Source organism: Pelecanus crispus, chromosome 8 (genome assembly GCF_030463565.1).
Source record: "Pelecanus crispus isolate bPelCri1 chromosome 8, bPelCri1.pri, whole genome shotgun sequence".
Lineage (NCBI taxonomy): Eukaryota > Metazoa > Chordata > Aves > Pelecaniformes > Pelecanidae > Pelecanus > Pelecanus crispus.
In genome coordinates, this window is record NC_134650.1 from 20,678,713 (window position 1) to 20,697,641 (window position 18,929).

Sequence of the window (18,929 nt, forward strand, 5' to 3'; positions counted from 1 at the left end):
GAAACACAGGCCCAGCTTGGCAGATGCTTTCAAAGCTGCCTCTGGGGTTCAGAAGGGAACTGGGCATCTGAAGCATGCCAGCAGCTCTGACAAATCTCAAGCGCTTCGGTACCCAAGGGCTGGATGTGTGAACCTGGGGTGGATACAAATAGCTTGGCTGGCCCACACCTGCAAAGTGATCCACCTCTGACTCCGTGCAAGGGCTCCACCTTCCTCCGCACCGCACTGACCGGGCTGTGCAGCCACGGCGCGGGGGGCGATGCCCGAGCAGGCGCCCGGGGCTGCACGCCGGAGGCGATCTAGAAGCTCCGGTCTGCCGAGATGGAGGCTTCAAGCGCCAGCTCCCCGAGCGCAGGCCCGGGCTCAGCACACGGCGGAGCAGGAGGGATCCTGCCGATCACGCAGGTGTTATTTTGGGGCCATGACACGCAGGGCTCGGCCGTGCTCCCGCATGCCCCTACCCCGGCTGGCACCTGCGGGGCTGCGGCCCAGCGCCACGTGCGGAGCGGCCTGCGCAGGCCCCGCCCCCCCGCGCAGACAGGGAAGGCGCGGCCTCCCAGCCCCCCCCCCCACCCCGCGAGGCCCCGCCCCCTGTGAGGAGCACCCGCCCCTCAGACCGGGAGGGGAGGCAGTCGTCCCCCGCGCCGATGCCGATCCCGATCCCCATCCCCATCCCGGCCCTCGGCTCCCGGCCCCGCCGCTCGCTGGGCGCCGCCTACGCCTCGGCGAGGTGCCGCGGCTGGCGGCAGCCCAAGGCCTCAGCGCCCGCCGCCATCTCCCGCAGCCCCGCGGCAAATGGCGGCCGCCGTCGCCGGGCCTTCCCCCGTCTCCTAGCAACGCGCGCGCCTGTGTCGTTCCCCACCTCCATCTTAAAGAGGCCGCGGTGAGGAACCGCCCGACGTCCCCGGCCCCGGAGCCGCACGGGGGTGGCCGCAGGGCCGCGGCTGCGCAGCCCGGGGCAAGGGCTCGGCCTCCACCGAGGCCCCGGGGAATGGCCGCGGCTCTCCCGGACGAGCCGCCGCCTGGGGCGGGCTGTCGCCGCAGGGACGGCGGGTAGTTCATGGGCCCTCCGCCGCGCCTCCATTCAGCGTGGAACAAACTCCCAGACGGCACAATAATATTTAGTTTCAAAGTCAGGCTTTTTACCACGGTACAGACAGGTACAGAAATGTCAAGCCTTTCAGTTAAAAAGAAAAAAACAAACAAAAACCCCACAACCCATTTGCAGGTCCCCGGTATTCCCCAAGAAACAGGAGCATCCCACTGCATTGCCATTGCCAGCTGGGCACACGGCCCAGCCGGCAGCACTAGGTGCCCGCCCCAAGCGAACCACGCCTGCTCAGAGAACACCTTTTTCCCCCTTTAGAGACCCAAGAAATACTTAGAGGTCAATCACATTTTGGCAAGTAACCTTTGGTTAATGGCAGCAATACATTTCAACAGCCACAGGCATGAGGTAACGATCCACCCCCCCCACTTACTGAGCAGGATGCCAGTGCTTTACAAAAATAAGTAGCCGTGTTTATCACTGAAGACATTTTAGAGCCAAATGCCCTTATTCACAGCGCACAGTCCTTGACTGTGATTATGAACAGAGAACATCTTATTGCTTTTTGAAATATTTTTACCTTTCAAGCCTCATCTTCCACTTCATCCTGGCCTCTTTTCTAGTCACAGAGAAGACTCTTAAATATTGTGCTTCTCACAGGAGGTCTTCCACCTCCATAAAGCACTTTGAGATCTTTGGATGAAAGGTGCAATCCATTTTAAGTGCAAAATACTACATATGAATTCTATGTCCATACAAGACATCGCAGGTCCAATAAAGTCATCCTGTTTGGTCTACCCACCTATCACTTCACAGCCATGGGAGTCAAACAGAAATGACAGGGAAGATACCAAACCTGGAACAAAGTCCAACCACTTTAATATATTTCATAATATATTCTACAAACTATTTGATATATAAAAAGCAACAATGAAAGAACTTTGCTTTTTATACACGCTTATATTATGCCCTCAAAACTGGGAAATAACCAGAATTAAGGCCACCTGTCCTACTTCCAGCCACATTATCAATCTAGAATAATCAAAGCAAACAATTTTGCCCTTACAGCCTCTCACGCTAAATGTGTTTCACAACCACCCCCTCTAAATGCCTTTTTTACTGGCACTCTTCCCGCCCCGCGTGGCTGACAAACTCTGCTCAACTTTCCCAAGCGCTCCTACAAAGTTGCCCAATGGGGAACAAAAGTTAATATGAAAATGCTGTTTTAAGGAGTCACTATGTTGTTTTTAAATTTTTTTTTTTTAAAAACACACCGCCATTTCATAGCAGCAACATTGCTGTACTTGCAGTGGTCTAAATCATATAGGGGATGTGTATGTCTAATCTGCGGAAGCACCACGTCTCAAAACCCAAGACAAACACCCCCGGCTCTGGGGCAGATCATAGAATGCTTTGGGTTGGAAGGGACCTTTAGATATCATCTAGCCCAAAAAGCTTCTCTTCCTGCAGCTCCCAGCTTGCTTTGCTGCCCAACCTCCCACGAGGAGCGACAGGGACACCAAGGGGACACTTTCTGGTACCTACGATCCCAGTTCCCCGCTCTCAGTACCAGCTGCCTTGTGCAGCATGCCAAAAGGACACCCTCAGCGCATGGGCAGAGCACTAGTACGCGACTGCATTGTGATGCCCAGGCGCGTGGAGACTTGAAGTCTAAGCTTTAAAGGCAGTTTTAATTCTGGCATTTCTCAACTTTTGAGCACTTCGCTTCCCAGGTTTAAGCCAAGGCCAACTGTGGCATCCTGTGCTACTCATAGCGAGTTTTAGGGATGGGGGCAAAACCAGAGACTTGTTCAGTTTTAACAGGCACGTACCTCCACGTCAGAGAGGCAAGCATGGCTCTACTGCGGCTACGCTAAGATCCCACACCAGGGAGGGAGGGAGGGCAGAAACCTGCACCTCCAGTGCTTGTACTGCTTGGAGATGTCCTTTGTAAGAACAGTTCATTCCATGTGGCATACATGCCTGCGGCACCCCACCACAGAAACTGGCTCAGGAGGTTAATGATGCTCAACTGGAGTAACACTGTTCTCTGCTGCAGACAAGTATAAGCCATCCTCAACCTGTCTTTAAATGCCTGGTTTTGTAAAGGAGGATCAAGAAAAAACAGGACACTACTACATGGATCTTTTTCTTTGCAATACTAATCTCTACAGCGAAACATTCATAACTGCTCAACAGAGTAAAAATATGCTACATCAAAACTATACCAGAAAAAGCAGGACCCCTGTAACAGCTGGAGAAGAGTCTGCAGATAAAAATCAGAATTAAACAGCCAGCTTAAAAATATGCCACTAAAAACATATGAAAAAATAAGGTTGTCCTTTCTTTACAGTTTGGCAGACATTGGAACTGGTGCAATTCACAGACGCTCATCTTCTTGTTCAATGTTGCTGTTGGCATCTCAGCACGTTGTCTGACCAAGGAACAGAAGGGGCACGGCTACCCAAGTCAGACAGCACAGGGTTATGTCCCTTTGACGGCAGGGAGAGCTGGAAGTGTGCTCAAGTGCTCACCTGAAGCAGGTACTTGACTCTTCCGAATTAAGCATTGCATATTACACTCGAACAGGAAACACGCTGCCTTCCATCTAAATTGTCATTACAAACCACTGTAGAAGCAAGGACATCCACTTGGTATCAGTACGAGAAGGCTAGCGCACTTAATACTGAGAACTACGCTGTTCGTATGATCGAGTGAATTGCAGGTCCATATAAAGTACAGAAAGCTAAGACATTTGTCTGCTCTCCTGGGAAGTATATACTGCTTGGACAGCAGACAAACTACCAATGAAGACAGGCTCCAAACTAATAGCATTTCCCAGGGAATTAATTTACAAAGTGCCACTGGTCCTTGGAACCAAATGTAGTGTACAGTATATTACAGCAAACACTAGCTCTACAGCTTGTGTTGGCCCTTCTCTGCACTATATGCAGAAGGAATCAAATGTTCAGACTCTTTACAATACACTCCTTCCCTTTTTATACAAAGGAAAATAAAAATATAAGTTAAAACAGCAATAAATAAAACTACAGAATGTATGTGTCCTGGTCAGCCCCCTTTGTGCATTCCAATCAGACTGGAGAGCTTCTCACAGTGCTCAAGTTTCAGTGATTCTGCTTTCTGTTTTAACCGCTCATCTCTGTATAGCTTGGCCAAATTTGACAAATCAGACTCTGAAAAATGAAAAAAAATATACATTAGGATGAAGTTGTGAGCCTATGTTACATACCTGTCAGTGCTTTGTTATCCTTTTGGCATATTTTTTTTAATTCACCTTGTTTCAGTGAAACTGGGCATGTTAACAACTCTCTTTAAAGAGAGGCCATCAGATTTAACCAGGCTAGCTACTTAAGAAAACAGTATTTTCATAATTGCTTGAAAACTCAGTTATAATAACCCTCTCTACCAGTGCACTAGTAGGAAAATAACCAAACAAAAAGTAAGACTGATTATTACTCTCTGCAACGAAAAAAATATAGCTTAGAAGTCACGTAAGATTTAAAATTATGTTAATGATCTAAAGAATAGGCAATTGCTTTAAAATATACATATATATTTAAACTAACTGCACATAAAAAGGGGCTAGTAAGATACCATTTGATCTGCTACACAGCACCCATCTTAGGCGATACTGCTGTTTACATTTGAACTACATCTCATCTCATCATGCATTGATCCTTACTGACATTATCACCGGGCACAGATTGGCAGAGGGGGGTTACTCGTTGCCCATCAGTGGTATTTAAGTGACAAGCCAGAAGGAAAGAGAGCCTCGTGACTACTTTTCCTATCGCTGCCTTGGGGCTGTGTCAGCTGTCTGCAGCCTCATAGCAGCTAACTACAAGACATACACCCCTGCCCACATAACTGAGAAATGCAATTCTCTTGTCAGATCCATTCTGCAATGGCCCAGAGCATCCATCCAAATATATACTTTCAGGTACAGATAACTGGTTTTTTTCATGTTGCACTTCTCAGAATTCAAACTCTGTCTGGCAAGAGGCTTGCCCAGAAGGCATGCTAATTTTTTTTTTTTTTTTTGGTATTGATTACAGGAAGGTGAACAGCTAGCTAAGGGACTTGTCTGAAAGGCCTCTGTGCCTGTTCATTAACAATACGATCTTGAATGTACTTCGCATATTTCCCCCCCTTCTCATAACTGAAATAATCCCATTGTTTACATTATTTCCTCCCAGTAATTCAGAGAAGTTTCTTATGCAGATTAGCTAAGGAAGTCTTAATACAGCTTTCTCCCTGAAGAGTAATTTAGATCCAGGATTAGATGCACCTAAGAGAACAGCAGTAATTTGTTTCAAAAAGGTCAAAATTTCCGTAAGCACAGGTTACCGGATGACAATTTTTCAAAGAGCTTTCGTATATCTTACAAGTCCCTCATTTTACAAAATCATTCAGAGTGCAAAGAACTTCAACAGGTCCTTTCATGCCTTATGTCCTCTGTCCCTGTCCCACTGAAATTTAAAGCCATTTAACCCTCCACCTATTTATTGAAAAGCTTTACAAACTGACAGACATAACATTTTATTTTAGATCAGAAATAAATTTTCAGGTTTTATAACTAAAATGCCACTCAGGTAGTGCTGGGCACATAGCCTTCACAGGCCTTCAGCAAAACTAGGCTCAGGTAATTGTCTCCGAGTCTACAGTCCTTGGATTTCTGCAGCGAAGAATCTTAAGTTTACGCTTATGCAACTGGGCAAAAATAGTCACTGCAAATGCTTATACTTTTGACGGCATTCATTCTGTCATGTTGTTTTCTTATGTTTTCAATCTTTTACATAAAGTTGTTCCTTTGCACATTTTAAGGAACTCCTAAAATACCCAATTCCAACTACGTATTCTCCTCTGTTTCCAGTTGCGCCTCTAATTTTCTCTGACTTGGAGCTCTTTGCAGTCTTACTTTGCAATTGTGCTGAACAATCTCCTGCAAAAACCTGGGACATGCCTTTTGTACTGTATCAAAGATTTCAGAAGACCAAAAACCATAGCATATGCAACTTTTACACACTATTCCGCTGTGAAGGGAGGAACACTGTCTACTGCAGCAGTGTAAAAGTGACTGGCTGAACACGATACCAATATATCAGTTACTTTTGAAGTTTTCATTATGGTAGCTGGACATCAGGTAACACTTTACAAGTCATAAAATCAAGGACTTTAAAAATCAAACTGTTCCTATATAACTATGTCCATTTTGCTGGTGCTAAAGAGAAATGCACCCTCAGTAAACCAAACAAACATACTACGAATAGACATTCAACTGACAAAAAAGAAAAGTTGACCACATTAAGTTAAACACTTAAACAAGAATTAATGGAATTAATGGACCAAAGTTATGAAGCAACAGCTGACTAAGAACTGTCTCAACATCTCCAGAGAACATTTCCCTAGTACTCCATCTTGTATTCACAGTTTATTTTTACAAACTTGGCTGTACTAAAGTTAGCACAGTCTCAGATGTGCTCATTACCTGCTCACTGGCCTAGCTGGTAATCATTCTGAATTTTTTATTTTTTTTTTAAAATTACAGTGGTCTTCTCAGTCTACTGGGAATTGCATACCTTGTAAATATATTTGCAGATGTGTGACTAACAAAGTCTCCAAGTGTAAAAAGCTCCAGAGGAGCATTGTTTTGCAGGCATTACTTGGCATTCAGTGCTGGATCATCTCCCCCGCCCCCCCCCCCCCCCCCCCCCCCCCGACTACCAGTCTCTCTTAGACTTGCAAACCCTGTTGTCCATTTTGGGGCACGGCACTGCTTAGCTCTACATGGAAGAGACAATATGGTGACTTTCAGTTGCACAAGGTCAATTAAAAGGATTTTTTTGTAAGAAATAAATTCTATCCCTATAGCAAGCCTACATTTATGGTTATTAACAGCCACATTATACCTATGGGCTGCTACTGCCAGCCACAGATCCTCAGAGATCAGAAGTCAAGCACACCAAAAACTAAAGGTTTGGGATCTTTATGGTCTTATATTATGGGTTCTTTTGTTTTCTTTTTTAACTTCAGAGCCTACATCTCTCTATTTCTCTTTAAAGCAAGATTGGTAACTTACATGTAAAATAAACCAAAACAGTCTCCAGATGAAAACAAAACAACCCATCCTATCAAAATCCCATCAACAGTTCCCTTAGCCTAATCTTGAAATAGTTGGGAGTCAGCAACACTATTGTTACCTCTAGCACAGGATTAAACAAGTCTTGCTTAGACAAAGTGTATGCTACCATAATGATGCAATTGGTAAAGAAACTGTAAGCAAGTGCAAAGTCACTTTTTTAGTAGTGTGCTGAACAGTCGTTTTACGCAGAGCACTTCAGAAAGCCCTACTAGTGTGTGAAAGCAGCTTGCCTGCTACTATTAAACATTTACACAGAAACAACTTCTTCCAGTTTCCTTTATGTGCAGCAGTAGTTTGTGTTTACTCATTTTAAGGTGATGAGTTCTTCAGCTGAAAAAAAATCAGTCACAACATCCCAACTTCAGCTAGTCCTTGTAATTTGATTTGTTATTTTGTACAGTTACAAAAGAAGCAGGGATTTGCTCTATTTTAAATGAACTAGAAGAGTTGTAATTAACAAATAATACAATATGGGGTTAAAATACATGCCTTTATACGTGCCACTGATTTGACTTAGGACTGATGTGAAAATAATGATTTTGAATGGTCACATTTTTGTGTTCTCCCTTTCTGCATTCAATTCTTGTTTTTAAAAGACAATCTTGACTATGGTGAGAAACATGATCTCAAACTCATCTAAAGATAGAAAATGCAAATAAGCACACAAAACAAGTACAGAAGCACACTCTTTTAAAACTGGTATCAGTAACGCAGTCCACTGCAAGATTACCAAAAGCATATGAATAGGCTATGGGCTCTCCTAATGAAGTTTCGAAGAAAAAATTACGTAATTGTCTCCTGGAGCCAGTCAAAGCAAAAATTATTCCACTCCAGCAAAGGAAATGTGAAATGGGTGATGTCTCGAGATCTTTTCTAGCCCTAGCAATCTGTCAGACCTAGATAAATGTGGTGTATTACATGTTTAAAACATCATCACTAAGAGTTATTCAAGCATAAAAACTGAGTGGAAAAAATGTCTCAAATGGTGAAATCTGCTTTCCACTTGTCTCTCAGAATCACCTGAAATGAATTTGGACAGACCCTCAAGAGCAGCAAATCCAGTGTTAAAAGCAGATGTGAGAAATACCAGTGCAAGATTTGAGATGTTAAATGCATCGGAAAATGAGGCTAAAAATGGCAGTGCTTTGTGAAGCATAGCCATCATACAATTACTGGTGGGTTGTAGGCACACACTTGTATGAAAAATAACTTACTTTGCTGTTTCTCCTTCCAGCAGCTGGTCTGAATATAGTCTATGTAATCTTTTTCAACAGTTTTCTCTAGCTCTTGAAGTTCTGCTCCTTGATAATTCTTTTCAAAGTTTTTATCAACATAGTAAGGCACCTGCAAGTTCTCTGTTTCTCTACTAATAACATGGCCTATGGACCTGTGAAAACATCATGGAGAAAACAGATTTTTTTTTTTTTAGCAGTTCAAATATAAAGAAAACAAGAAATGTTTCTCCATATTAGCATTTCTAGAGGACAGTATTTACAACATCTTTAGTTACTTTCCGCAGGACTATAGCTCCCTCAACCATCCAATTAGGAAATTACAAGTCTTGGGCACAGCAAGCTGTGCACTGCAACAGAATTCACCCCCCCACCCCTTTCCCCTCGCCAAAAAGCCCAGGAAAATATCTAATATTTGGAGATATTGACACAGAACTGACTCCGAGCTGACACTGTTCCTTCCAAATACTGTGTGTGTTCTCATCAGCACAGTCAAGACACTTCCAAAACATAAGAGCAAACTTTATCTGTGAACGGAAGCTCCACATGCTTTCTTCTGTTTGCTGGTCATTTCTGGCAAGCTACGTCCAGAAAGCTATGGGAATTGATAATAAAGGTAGAGATTACAGGAAAGGCATATGGCCCTCATATTGCTTAGGGCACAATGCAATTGGATCTGGATTTTCCCAATTTCTCGATCCTTCAGTAAAAATATGAATTTGCAGGGCAGATTCTAGTTAAGCTTTCCTTTAGGGTTTCATAATCATCAGTAAGTTAAGTGGGGTGTGGAATATCCCAAAGAATATCCTGTAGGTAGAATTAGCCACTCTGACACAGCCACTGGATTAAATTATACTTATATGGAATTTCCTTATTTGAGCAAAGATACCCAGGCGTTTTTTCAAATCACTGTCCAAAGAAAGAGGCAGGCAGCCAAAACACAAACGTTACACTCTACTCAATGGAATCCAGTTTGCCCCTTCCATTTCCTGGACTCCTCTTTTCCTTCTCTCTTGCTACGTCTCAGAGGTGTATGCTCTCTTTTATATAAAGAATTTCTTTCAGTTTTTAGGCTGCTAGCTTTTTTTAGGATATGATTTAGAGAAACAGCATAACTGTGTACCAGGCTCAGGCCTGACTATCTCAAATCAACAGGAGAAGGGGAAGTAGTGAAGAAAAGCAGGAGAGATTAGCTGCTCTGGCAGCAGTGTGGGAGGCTTCACATGGGACTGGCAGATAGCAAAAACACTCTCTGAAAAAAAAAAAAGCCCCCACCCAAAACCCAACCATCTTATGCTAGGTCTATACACTGACATCTTGTGGTAAAAAACGATAAAGGGTGTTGGGCGACTACGACAGTGCAGAAGATACAGACCTAAACCTAAGCAGTTTTGCTCCTAGAAGGGAGCAAGGGGAGTGTGTGGAGCACTCCGCTACTGCTGCGTGCAGCAGGTTCTCCAAAACCTGCTGACTCCCGCTCCTATCTCAGTAAGAGCCAGTGAGGTGACTGAACTGGTCAGCTCTTTCCCCCTAGAGCCTCCCTCCTCCCAACGCTGGATGCTGAGAGGAACAAGTGGGTTTTGTTCTGCCCCACAAACAAGCAGGCCTCGTGGTGTTCCTTCTGCTTCCAGAGCTGACCAGTTCAGTTTGCCCTCTGCAACCCTGGGGTCCTGCTTCTTTACAGATGTTAAAACAAGGCATTTCAAGGCTTTAATGATTTGTGGAGCTTGACAATTCTTCCAGTGGAATTCAGGCTCCAGAGCAGATTTGGATTTATACTGCAAACCACAGGCTTCATTTTTTAATTGCTTTACATAGGACCCTCAAGCCGTGGTCCACAGATCCTGGGGGGCTCTGGAGACCGGAGACTGATCAGCACTGTAGCTGAGCTACACCCACATTCCTGCTACTGTTATCACTGTGTAAAAACATTTCACACTAGTTGAGAAAGCTTTCTGGCTCAGCACTTCTATTTGTTCAGCACACAGTACAATAAAACACACCATAGTTAACTTCATAGCAGTAATGCTTAGCAGAACTCGTCAATAGAGACTGTTAGTATTTCCTTATTTACAAATTGGTAACACTTTCTATAGAGCAGAACAGAACACTAACATGCATTTTGCCATCAAGTCCAACTTTCGTCTACCTCCTTACTGCAAACACTGAAGACCCAAAAAATGTATTTTTAAATGACTTACGATTTGTAGAATAGGCTGTAGGGTGGGTTTGTGGCCATCAGTTGAGTTATAACTGACACTACTATTATTATGAAAACTGGCATCAACTGAATAAATGCAGAATATGAATTCTGAAAAGAACAATAATTAGTAGTCAAGAAAAGATACAGATGGAAAAGGATGCACCTGTTCACAGAAACCAGGCTATCTATCATAGATCAACACTGTATTAAACGTAAACTAAAAAGAAAAAAAGCAGTACTTTTGAATTTTGAGAGGGATGACATTTTAACTTCAAAATAACCTTTATTAATAATCTCAGAGAACTCTTTAAAGCCATTTTCTTTCAATTATATTTTCATGACATTTCTTTCATCTACAGCTTCCTTCACAAGGTGTTAGATGCCCACAGCACTGTACCTGCCAGTGACTGGCTGACCATCCAAATTGAAGGAACACACTGCAATTCCCATTTGTGCCTACAGCTTTCTGTGCATCTTCTGAAGTTTGCTACATGCATTCTAAAAATCTCAACCTCTGTTCAAACACTGGATAAAATGGATGAAAAGTAAAGGTTTAAGAGACCACAGGTCGTGTAACTTGGGACAGGATGCAAGCACTTGGGTTTTTTTGTTTGAATGAATTCAGTAGAACAAAAGGGTGGAAAAAATATCAAAGATAAAACATAAATCTTCACTTCTGCTTGTCATTTATTTCTAAACTGGCTTCTAAAATGCCTTTTCTAATCAGGAGCAAAATATAATATGCAGCTATTTAGGCTTTGCCCTCTGCCCTGGGACAGCAACAAGGATACCTGATGCAGTAGTAGGTAGGATTAATTTGCCCTAGCTTAGCTGTCTATAGCCTGTATTGAGTTTTTTTCAGAGCCTGACCAGAAGAGACTCACAGGGAAAAATTCATCTTCCTTGGAGAATGATCTTGTTAGGTTAACAGACTGCCTCTAGAGGAAGATTTTTCCAATGCAGGTGGCATGTGTGTATGTGTGCTAGCCACAAATGACACCTTGTGTCTCATCTGGAGGTTTCAGTTGGTAGAAAAGTATCTCAGACCCATCCTGCCCTGGGGCTGGAAGAAGCCTGTGCTGCACCTGGGCAGAAGTTTTGTGCTAATTTACGGAAGGATTAAATATGCCATGAGGACAAGCCAGTACTTCCGTACCTGTTATCAGTCCACATTTGGACTAATTGTTGTTGGATTACCAAACCATTAGAGCCTGCAAAAAGCAAGCACCAGCAAAACACTCAGTGACAGAAACTCTGGGGCCTGTAATCCTATCAATACAATGTATTTTTAAAGTAGCGATTTAATAAAAGACAATCTAGTTACTTTTGAAAACATCCATTTTGGGTGCAGCATTTGTGGATGAACACTGAGCATTTAAGGATGGGAAAGTCTGTTCTGGCTTCAGATGTGTAAGTGGACCCCCCACCCTGGTGAAATATTTAAGCCCAAGAGATCCCTCCTCCTGGCTACCTGTGGCCTGTTTTCTTCCTCCTCTTGCTCCTGCGTCCATGCTCTTTCATTTCGGTGCCTCCGTGGGTAATAGTGCGCATCTCTGGCTACATTTGAGAACATATGGATATTTCCTGTTAAAAGAAACCAAGAGAGTCATGATTTTCATCCCGTTGCTGGTACTCACCTGTATTTCTCAGAGTTTCTATTGTCCCGGCCTGTACTACACGGCCTGAATGACAGTTGTGAGATCTCAGATTAAAAAGCACAAACACACCTCAGATTTAAATTTCAAAATAGTATGTCGTTCCAAGAAGTGTACCAGAGAAATTGTAAAGTTTGCCCCAAGTCCATCTTAATTTAAATCAAACTGCAGAAACATGCTATAATTTCTATTATTGTATCTCATATTTTAATATTGTTTTTGTCATATTCACTTGCAAAGCCATAGCTTGTGTTGCATCCCCAGGCTCTAAGCGGGAAAATTAATTTCCTTCACCAAACTCGGGCCATGAATCATGGCTTACCATAATTATGGAATATGGTTTTCTACACTAATTTCTACTTCCTCTGCCTTCATGCTATTAGTAGTTTAACTTAATGATTTTATAGTAAGGAAACAGATTTAAAAAACGAGTAAAAAAGAAAAAGAGTACAATTCAGGATTTCCTTTCTTGCACACTGAATGTAGTTGATTTATTTTTAAAAAATTCTAAAATGAGGAAAGAAATGCATATGCTGTTTCAATTTGAAGCTTCAACTCCAATTACACACCAGAAGGACGAGATGTCATCCAAAGGGACCTGGATGAAAGCTGGAGAGGTGAGCCCATGTGAACCTCATAAGGTTCAACAAGGCCAAGTGCAAGGTCCTGCACCTGGGTCAGGGCAACCCCTGATATCAATACAGGCTGGGGGATGAAGGGATTGAGAGCAGCCCTGCAGAGAAGGACTTGGGGGTACTGGTAGGTGAAAAGCTGGACATGAGCCAGCAACGTGTGCTTGCAGCCCAGAAAGGCAACCATATCCTGGGCTGCATCAAAAGAAGCATGGCCAGCAGGTCGAGGGAGGTGATTCTGCCCCTCTACTCTGCTCTGGTGAGACCTCACCTGCAGTACTGTGTCCAGCTCTGGGGCCCTCAGCACAAGAAGGACATGGACCTGTTGGAGCAGGTCCAGAGGAGGGCCACCAAAATGATTCGAGGGCTGGAGCACCTCTCCTACGAGGCCAGGCTGAGGGAGTTGGGGTTGTTCAGCCTGGAGAAGAGAAGGCTGTGGGGAGACCTTATTGCGGCCTTTCAGTACTTAAAGGGGGTCTATAGGAAGGATGGGGGCAATCTTTTTAGCAAGGCCTGTTGTGACAGGACAAGGAGTAATGGATTTAAACTAAAGAGGAATAGATTTAGACTGGATATAAGGAAGAAATTTTTTACAATGAGGGTGGTGAAGCACTGGAACAGGTTGCCCAGAGAGGTAGTGGAGGCCCCATCCCTGGAAACCTTCAAGGTCAGGTTGGATGGGGCTCTGAGCAACCTCATCTAGTTAAAGCTGTCCCTGCTCACTGCAGGGGGTTTGGGCTAGATGATCTCTCAAGGTCCCTTCCAACCCAAAGCATTCTATGACTCTATTTTATCACCGTATGAGTATCTTAATAATAGCTTGCTCTCCTCTTTTTGAAATTCAGAATGTCTTTGTATTAGAGAATTTAAATTTATGACCTTATCATGACAACACAAATGCAAATCTATTTTTAAGCCCTGGGAAAGATGTCACATTATTTTACAGTCTTATGCTGTCCTTTCTCTGGATTTCCCAAAGAATTCTGCAAGAAACCTGGGTGGAAGTGACCTTTGCTATTGTGTCAAAACATCTGTTTCATTAATCGTTCAAAGGTTTTTCCAAGGGTCTAGGCACATTTGCAGTCAGAGCTCCAACAGAATGTCAAGTGAGGCTGGTTTGAAGAACAAAAGTTTCTTTCTTGAAAAATAAAGTTTGTTTCTACAATTCAACACTGCTCAGACAATATTTTATCAAGCTGTGAAAAAGACAGAAGCAAGTGTGGGAAAAGAATGGCTTCTACAAACAAGGTGCCTAGAAAAAAGTTTTCCCAAATCCCAAGTTTCTCAAAGAACTTCTGCCAGCAGTTTCATTCCTTCCCTGTGCATTTATTTTTTATGAGAAGGAAGTTCAACTTGTAGCCTCTACCCATTACAACTGCAGCACTATACCACATGGAGTCTCCTTTTAGACTTATGACATTTAAAATGTTAAATGTAAAAAATTTATTAAAAAAATTAAATTTAACTTTTAATATTTTTCCACTGAGCTTCCATAGAGGACAAATGCACAATAAAAACAAAGCCATAAACCTGCCCACAAAAGCTATACAAATGAGTTTAACACCAACATTTCTTATTCAGATTTCCAGAAAGCCTGGTAATAACAAGGTGTCACCAAACAAAAACCAGCACAACACTGCAGCTTAGCACAAACTTCGGCTCAAGGATGCAAATCCTACTTAACATTATGACAGTTTAAAAAATGTTCTCTTTATACCAACTGTCTGGACACCATCTTACTAGTAATTCTCTTGCTAAGTAGAAACTGCGTGGACTTTGCCTATTTGGAAAACCACTAAACTGATGATTTTCCATAATTTAAAACTCCCTTCTAGGTTAGGAAAATGTACATAAATTTAGACCCAAACCTTTTTTTGGCAAGGAAACTACTGTTTACTACCAATACCTATTACTATTAAAGTATCTTTTTATTTTCTTATTCTTTGCCACTTCGATAAAAATTCCCATTTATTTCTTTATGCCACTCTACCTGTTAAACCTGCCATGCCCAGTACCCAAACTTCTCCCGCAGCTCCTCAATTTCTTGTCCTCAACTCCAAGCATCCCTGTCACCCACAGCTACATAGCAGTCATGTTTCACAAGGGAATGTTTCACTGATGGTTGAGGCAAAAGGCACACGCAGGTGTAGTTTTTTGCAAAGTCAGAAATGGAAAACTTGCCAGCTCAGTGTAGAATTATGCCATGCTGAGTTTGTCTCACTTTGCACATCTACTGATCAAATTCTGAAAACAATTTGAGGTCCCCTGAGCTGCAGATGCTACCACACAGACTAAGGTTATGGGGAGCTTGTAAGTCATTACCCGTATCTGTGACTTTAGGCTGTAGTAACTGGCGCGTATGTTGCTTTATACCACACCTTGGAGGTGAGAAAGTTTGTGTTAAAGCAACTCATTATATACTGCCAGGAAGACCCTTGAGCTCACCATACCTTTCAGATTTACTTTTAATCCAAACCTGTATTCCATTGATCTTGCAATATCTTTCTCTTTTTACTACAAATACAAAAGCCAAGGCTGGACTGAGACATGCACAGACCTGCTATAGGTACGGATCTACTGTTCTGTTACTAGATACCATACATCCAGTAACTGGATGTACATCCTTTCCTGGCGGGCATCACTTTCTAAGCTAAGAAGTTTTAATTTCTTTACAGCATGCAAGCTGCTGCCAGCCAAATGAACTCTGTTTTCCTAGTTGCAGGGGCACTGAGACCACAATGCCAGGAGCTGCTGCCATGCTGTACTGGAATTCAGTAAGATGTCTCAAGTACATCACTATCAGCAAAGACACCTCTGATCCCTTCCCATCCACACCTTATTTTACCTCCCATAGCACTGAAGACAGCTTCAGACAATGGAAGGACTAAAAGCAACAACAAAAAGAAGAGTTTTCAGCCACAGCTGGTATTAAAATTCGGCTACCTACAAATCAACCTAAACCCTTGCCAGACTGAAATGTTCTTATCCCTAACTAGTGCTGTCAGAAATTTTCAAGAGAGGCTGGGAGGTTAGGAACTTGCTCCAGCAGCAACAGTCATTACCCCACTGGCAGCTCTCTCTTCTTGGAGCATTCCTGGACAGCAAGGCTGGGCTTTGACAACATTTTTGGGGAACGGAGCTCCTAAAATCTGAAGTTTAAACCATGCATTAAGGGAGCTTTTCCAGGCATAAAAAGCTAGGAAGGGAGAAAAGAGTAAATCCAAAAAAGTTTTTTGCTCTTTTCAGATGTATTATCAACTCCCTGAGCAGTACCAAGAGAAGCTGAACCTCCTTTATGGTCTAGTGTCAGTTCATTGCATTTCAAAAACACTGCAGACAGATACTGACCTGTAGGAAAGTGCCCACCAAAAAACACATTGAATATTTCTTCTGGTGTAATGTCTGCTTCAAATTCTGTGTAGTAATTATAGTGCCTGGCCTGACCAGTGCTGACATGCTCTTGGTCACTTCCAAATTCATCGTATCGTAATCGTTTTTCAGGGTTGCTCAGAACTGCAAAAGCATTGCCTATAGCTGGAGAGTGAATTAAAAGAAGCATTACACAGGCATATCACACAGTATTTCCAGATATCAGACTTTTATAAGCAGAGTAACAAAAAAGCCCAAACAGGCATAGAAAATTTGTGCTTGATGAAAGATTGAGTTACTTTTGAAAGAACCGCCTTTGTAAAAAAAGTGCTACAACACTGGCATTACCTGTGATGGAACCTATTTCCTGCTACCACTGATACCAAGAGAAAGACAAAAGCATTAAAATATATGGAGAGAGTTCAAATACTTGTAAAACTGAGGTGAGAGAGTCCACTTCAGTCAAGAGACTGAATGAGAATGTAACATTTTATCAGATCAAACTTAAGCACTGATACAGAAGTGCACCTCCATATACCATATACAGTTAATACAAAGTTAATAACTGCAGAGACTAAATAACATGCAGAACTATATTCCAAGTTTTTCCCATTGGCAGAGATGCTTGTGAAGCTGTACAGCATACCTATTTCACACTTTACATCAAACCACCCAGAAGTATTTGTTTGGGAGGTGATTCTGCCCCTCTGCTCTGCTCTGGTGAGACCTCACCTGCAGTACTGTGTCCAGCTCTGGGGCCCTCAGCACAAGAAGGACATGGACCTGTTGGAGCAGGTCCAGAGGAGGGCCACCAAAATGATTCGAGGGCTGGAGCACCTCTCCTACGAGGCCAGGCTGAGGGAGTTGGGGTTGTTCAGCCTGGAGAAGAGAAGGCTGTGGGGAGACCTTATTGCGGCCTTTCAGTACTTAAAGGGGGCCTATAGGAAGGATGGGGGCAATCTTTTTAGCAAGGCCTGTTGTGACAGGACAAGGAGTAACAGATTTAAACTAAAGAGGGATAGATTTAGACTGGATATAAGGAAGAAATTTTTTACAATGAGGGTGGTGAAGCACTGGAACAGGTTGCCCAGAGAGGTAGTGGAGGCCCCATCCCTGGAAACCTTCAAGGTCAGGTTGGATGGGGCTCTGAGCAACGTAATCTAGTTAAAGCTGTCCCTGCTCACTGCAGGGGGGTTAGGCTAAATGACCTCTAAAGGTCCCTTCCAACCCAAAGCATTCTATGATTCTTCCTTGATCTTTGACAGAACATGGCTGTAAATAAGTTCATAGAGAAATACAACCCTAACACAAAAAAATAAAGAAAAGCCCTTCAAAAACTCCTTCTTCTAATAGACTATGAGTGAATACCTCATTTTCCTCATGCTGCCTTATAGTGCTGTTGCAGACAGATGCAATGCAGGATGGAAAAGGCAAAAGATGTAAGAGTTTAGATGCTAACATTGTTGATACAGGTTTAGATTGCAACATTACTGCAAAATCCAGACACAGAATACTGGACTCAAATTTCACATGCCTGCATATATATATATATGTGAAAAATTTTATTTATTACTCAGAGCAGTTATTGATTACACAACCACACACTCTCCTCCATCGCCAGTATAATTTCCAAGCATTGTTCTGAACCTTTAACAGTATCTAGGAATGAGATTTGGGATATGCTTCCCTTTTATTCTAATGGAAATCTGTATTCTGAAGATTAACAGGCAAATCTTGCCGACCAGCTGCGGGATTTTGTGGAGATGCACATATTTGTCTATAAAATGACAAGCTATGTGGGCCCATATGATGCCTTTATATAAGGCACAGAACTGTAAGTCTGAGGCAGTCTGTCCTCATTTTAATCTTGCTTTACGACTTTCAAAACCTGGCCAGTCCCCATCTCACCCTTAAAAGCTTCCGTTGCTCCAGGAGCGCGGTTCTTGTCAGGGTGAAATTTCAGGGCCAGTTTGCGGTAGGCTTTCTTCAGGTCCTCCTCGCTGGCATCCCTCTCCACCCCCAGAATTTCATAGTAGTTCCGACACCTCTTTATTCTGGAAGCGCACACAAGGTTATCTTTACCGACCTATCCCCCCAGACACCACCGCAGGCCCCCACCAGAGACCCACCGCCCCCCGCCGCCTGTCACCGAGCCGCAGCTCCACCCCGAGCCGGCCCCCGCCGCTCCCTCAGGAGCTCCTCTCCCCCGGCCCCGGCCCGGCGGAGCCCCCGCGCCGCGCTCACCGCCGCACGCCGTCCAGCTGCTCGGCCGTGTAGGTCATGGCGGCCGCGGCGGGCCCCGGGGCAGCCCGCCCGCCCCCCGCGCCCCTCACAGCCCGCCGCCCCGGCCCGCCCGCGCCGCCATGTTGTGCGCGGAGGCGGCGGCCGCGCGCGGGCCTCTGGGTACGGGAGTCCCCAGCCCCCGCCGGCGGCGCGCGGACTACAGTTCCCAGCGGGCACCGCGCGAGGGCGGGGCTTAAGGGGGCGCGCGCTGCAGGGGGTGCTTTGTGACGCCAAGCGAGGCTCGGTGACGTCATAGGCAGCTTCCTGAGGGGAGGGGGTGCTGGGGAGGCTGCGGGAGCACGGCGGGGTGGCCTCGGAGCTGTGGCGGTGGCGGCTCCTGTGGG

At 44.0% G+C, this 18,929-nt stretch overlaps 1 protein-coding gene across 1 annotated transcript; it reads right to left on the reverse strand.

The window, feature by feature from the left end:
* Positions 1 to 1,993: 1,993 nt before the first annotated feature.
* On the reverse strand, positions 1,994 to 18,584 carry DNAJC18 (DnaJ heat shock protein family (Hsp40) member C18). The gene is made up of 7 exons (XM_075714953.1): positions 18,547 to 18,584; positions 18,211 to 18,356; positions 16,282 to 16,467; positions 12,118 to 12,230; positions 10,645 to 10,754; positions 8,426 to 8,598; positions 1,994 to 4,242 (listed from the first exon to the last, which is right to left on the reverse strand). The coding sequence occupies exons 1-7, from the start codon at positions 18,582 to 18,584 to the stop codon at positions 4,118 to 4,120; spliced, it is 891 nt and encodes a 296-aa protein (XP_075571068.1). The 3' UTR covers positions 1,994 to 4,117.
* Between the last annotated feature and the right edge of the window lie 345 nt (positions 18,585 to 18,929).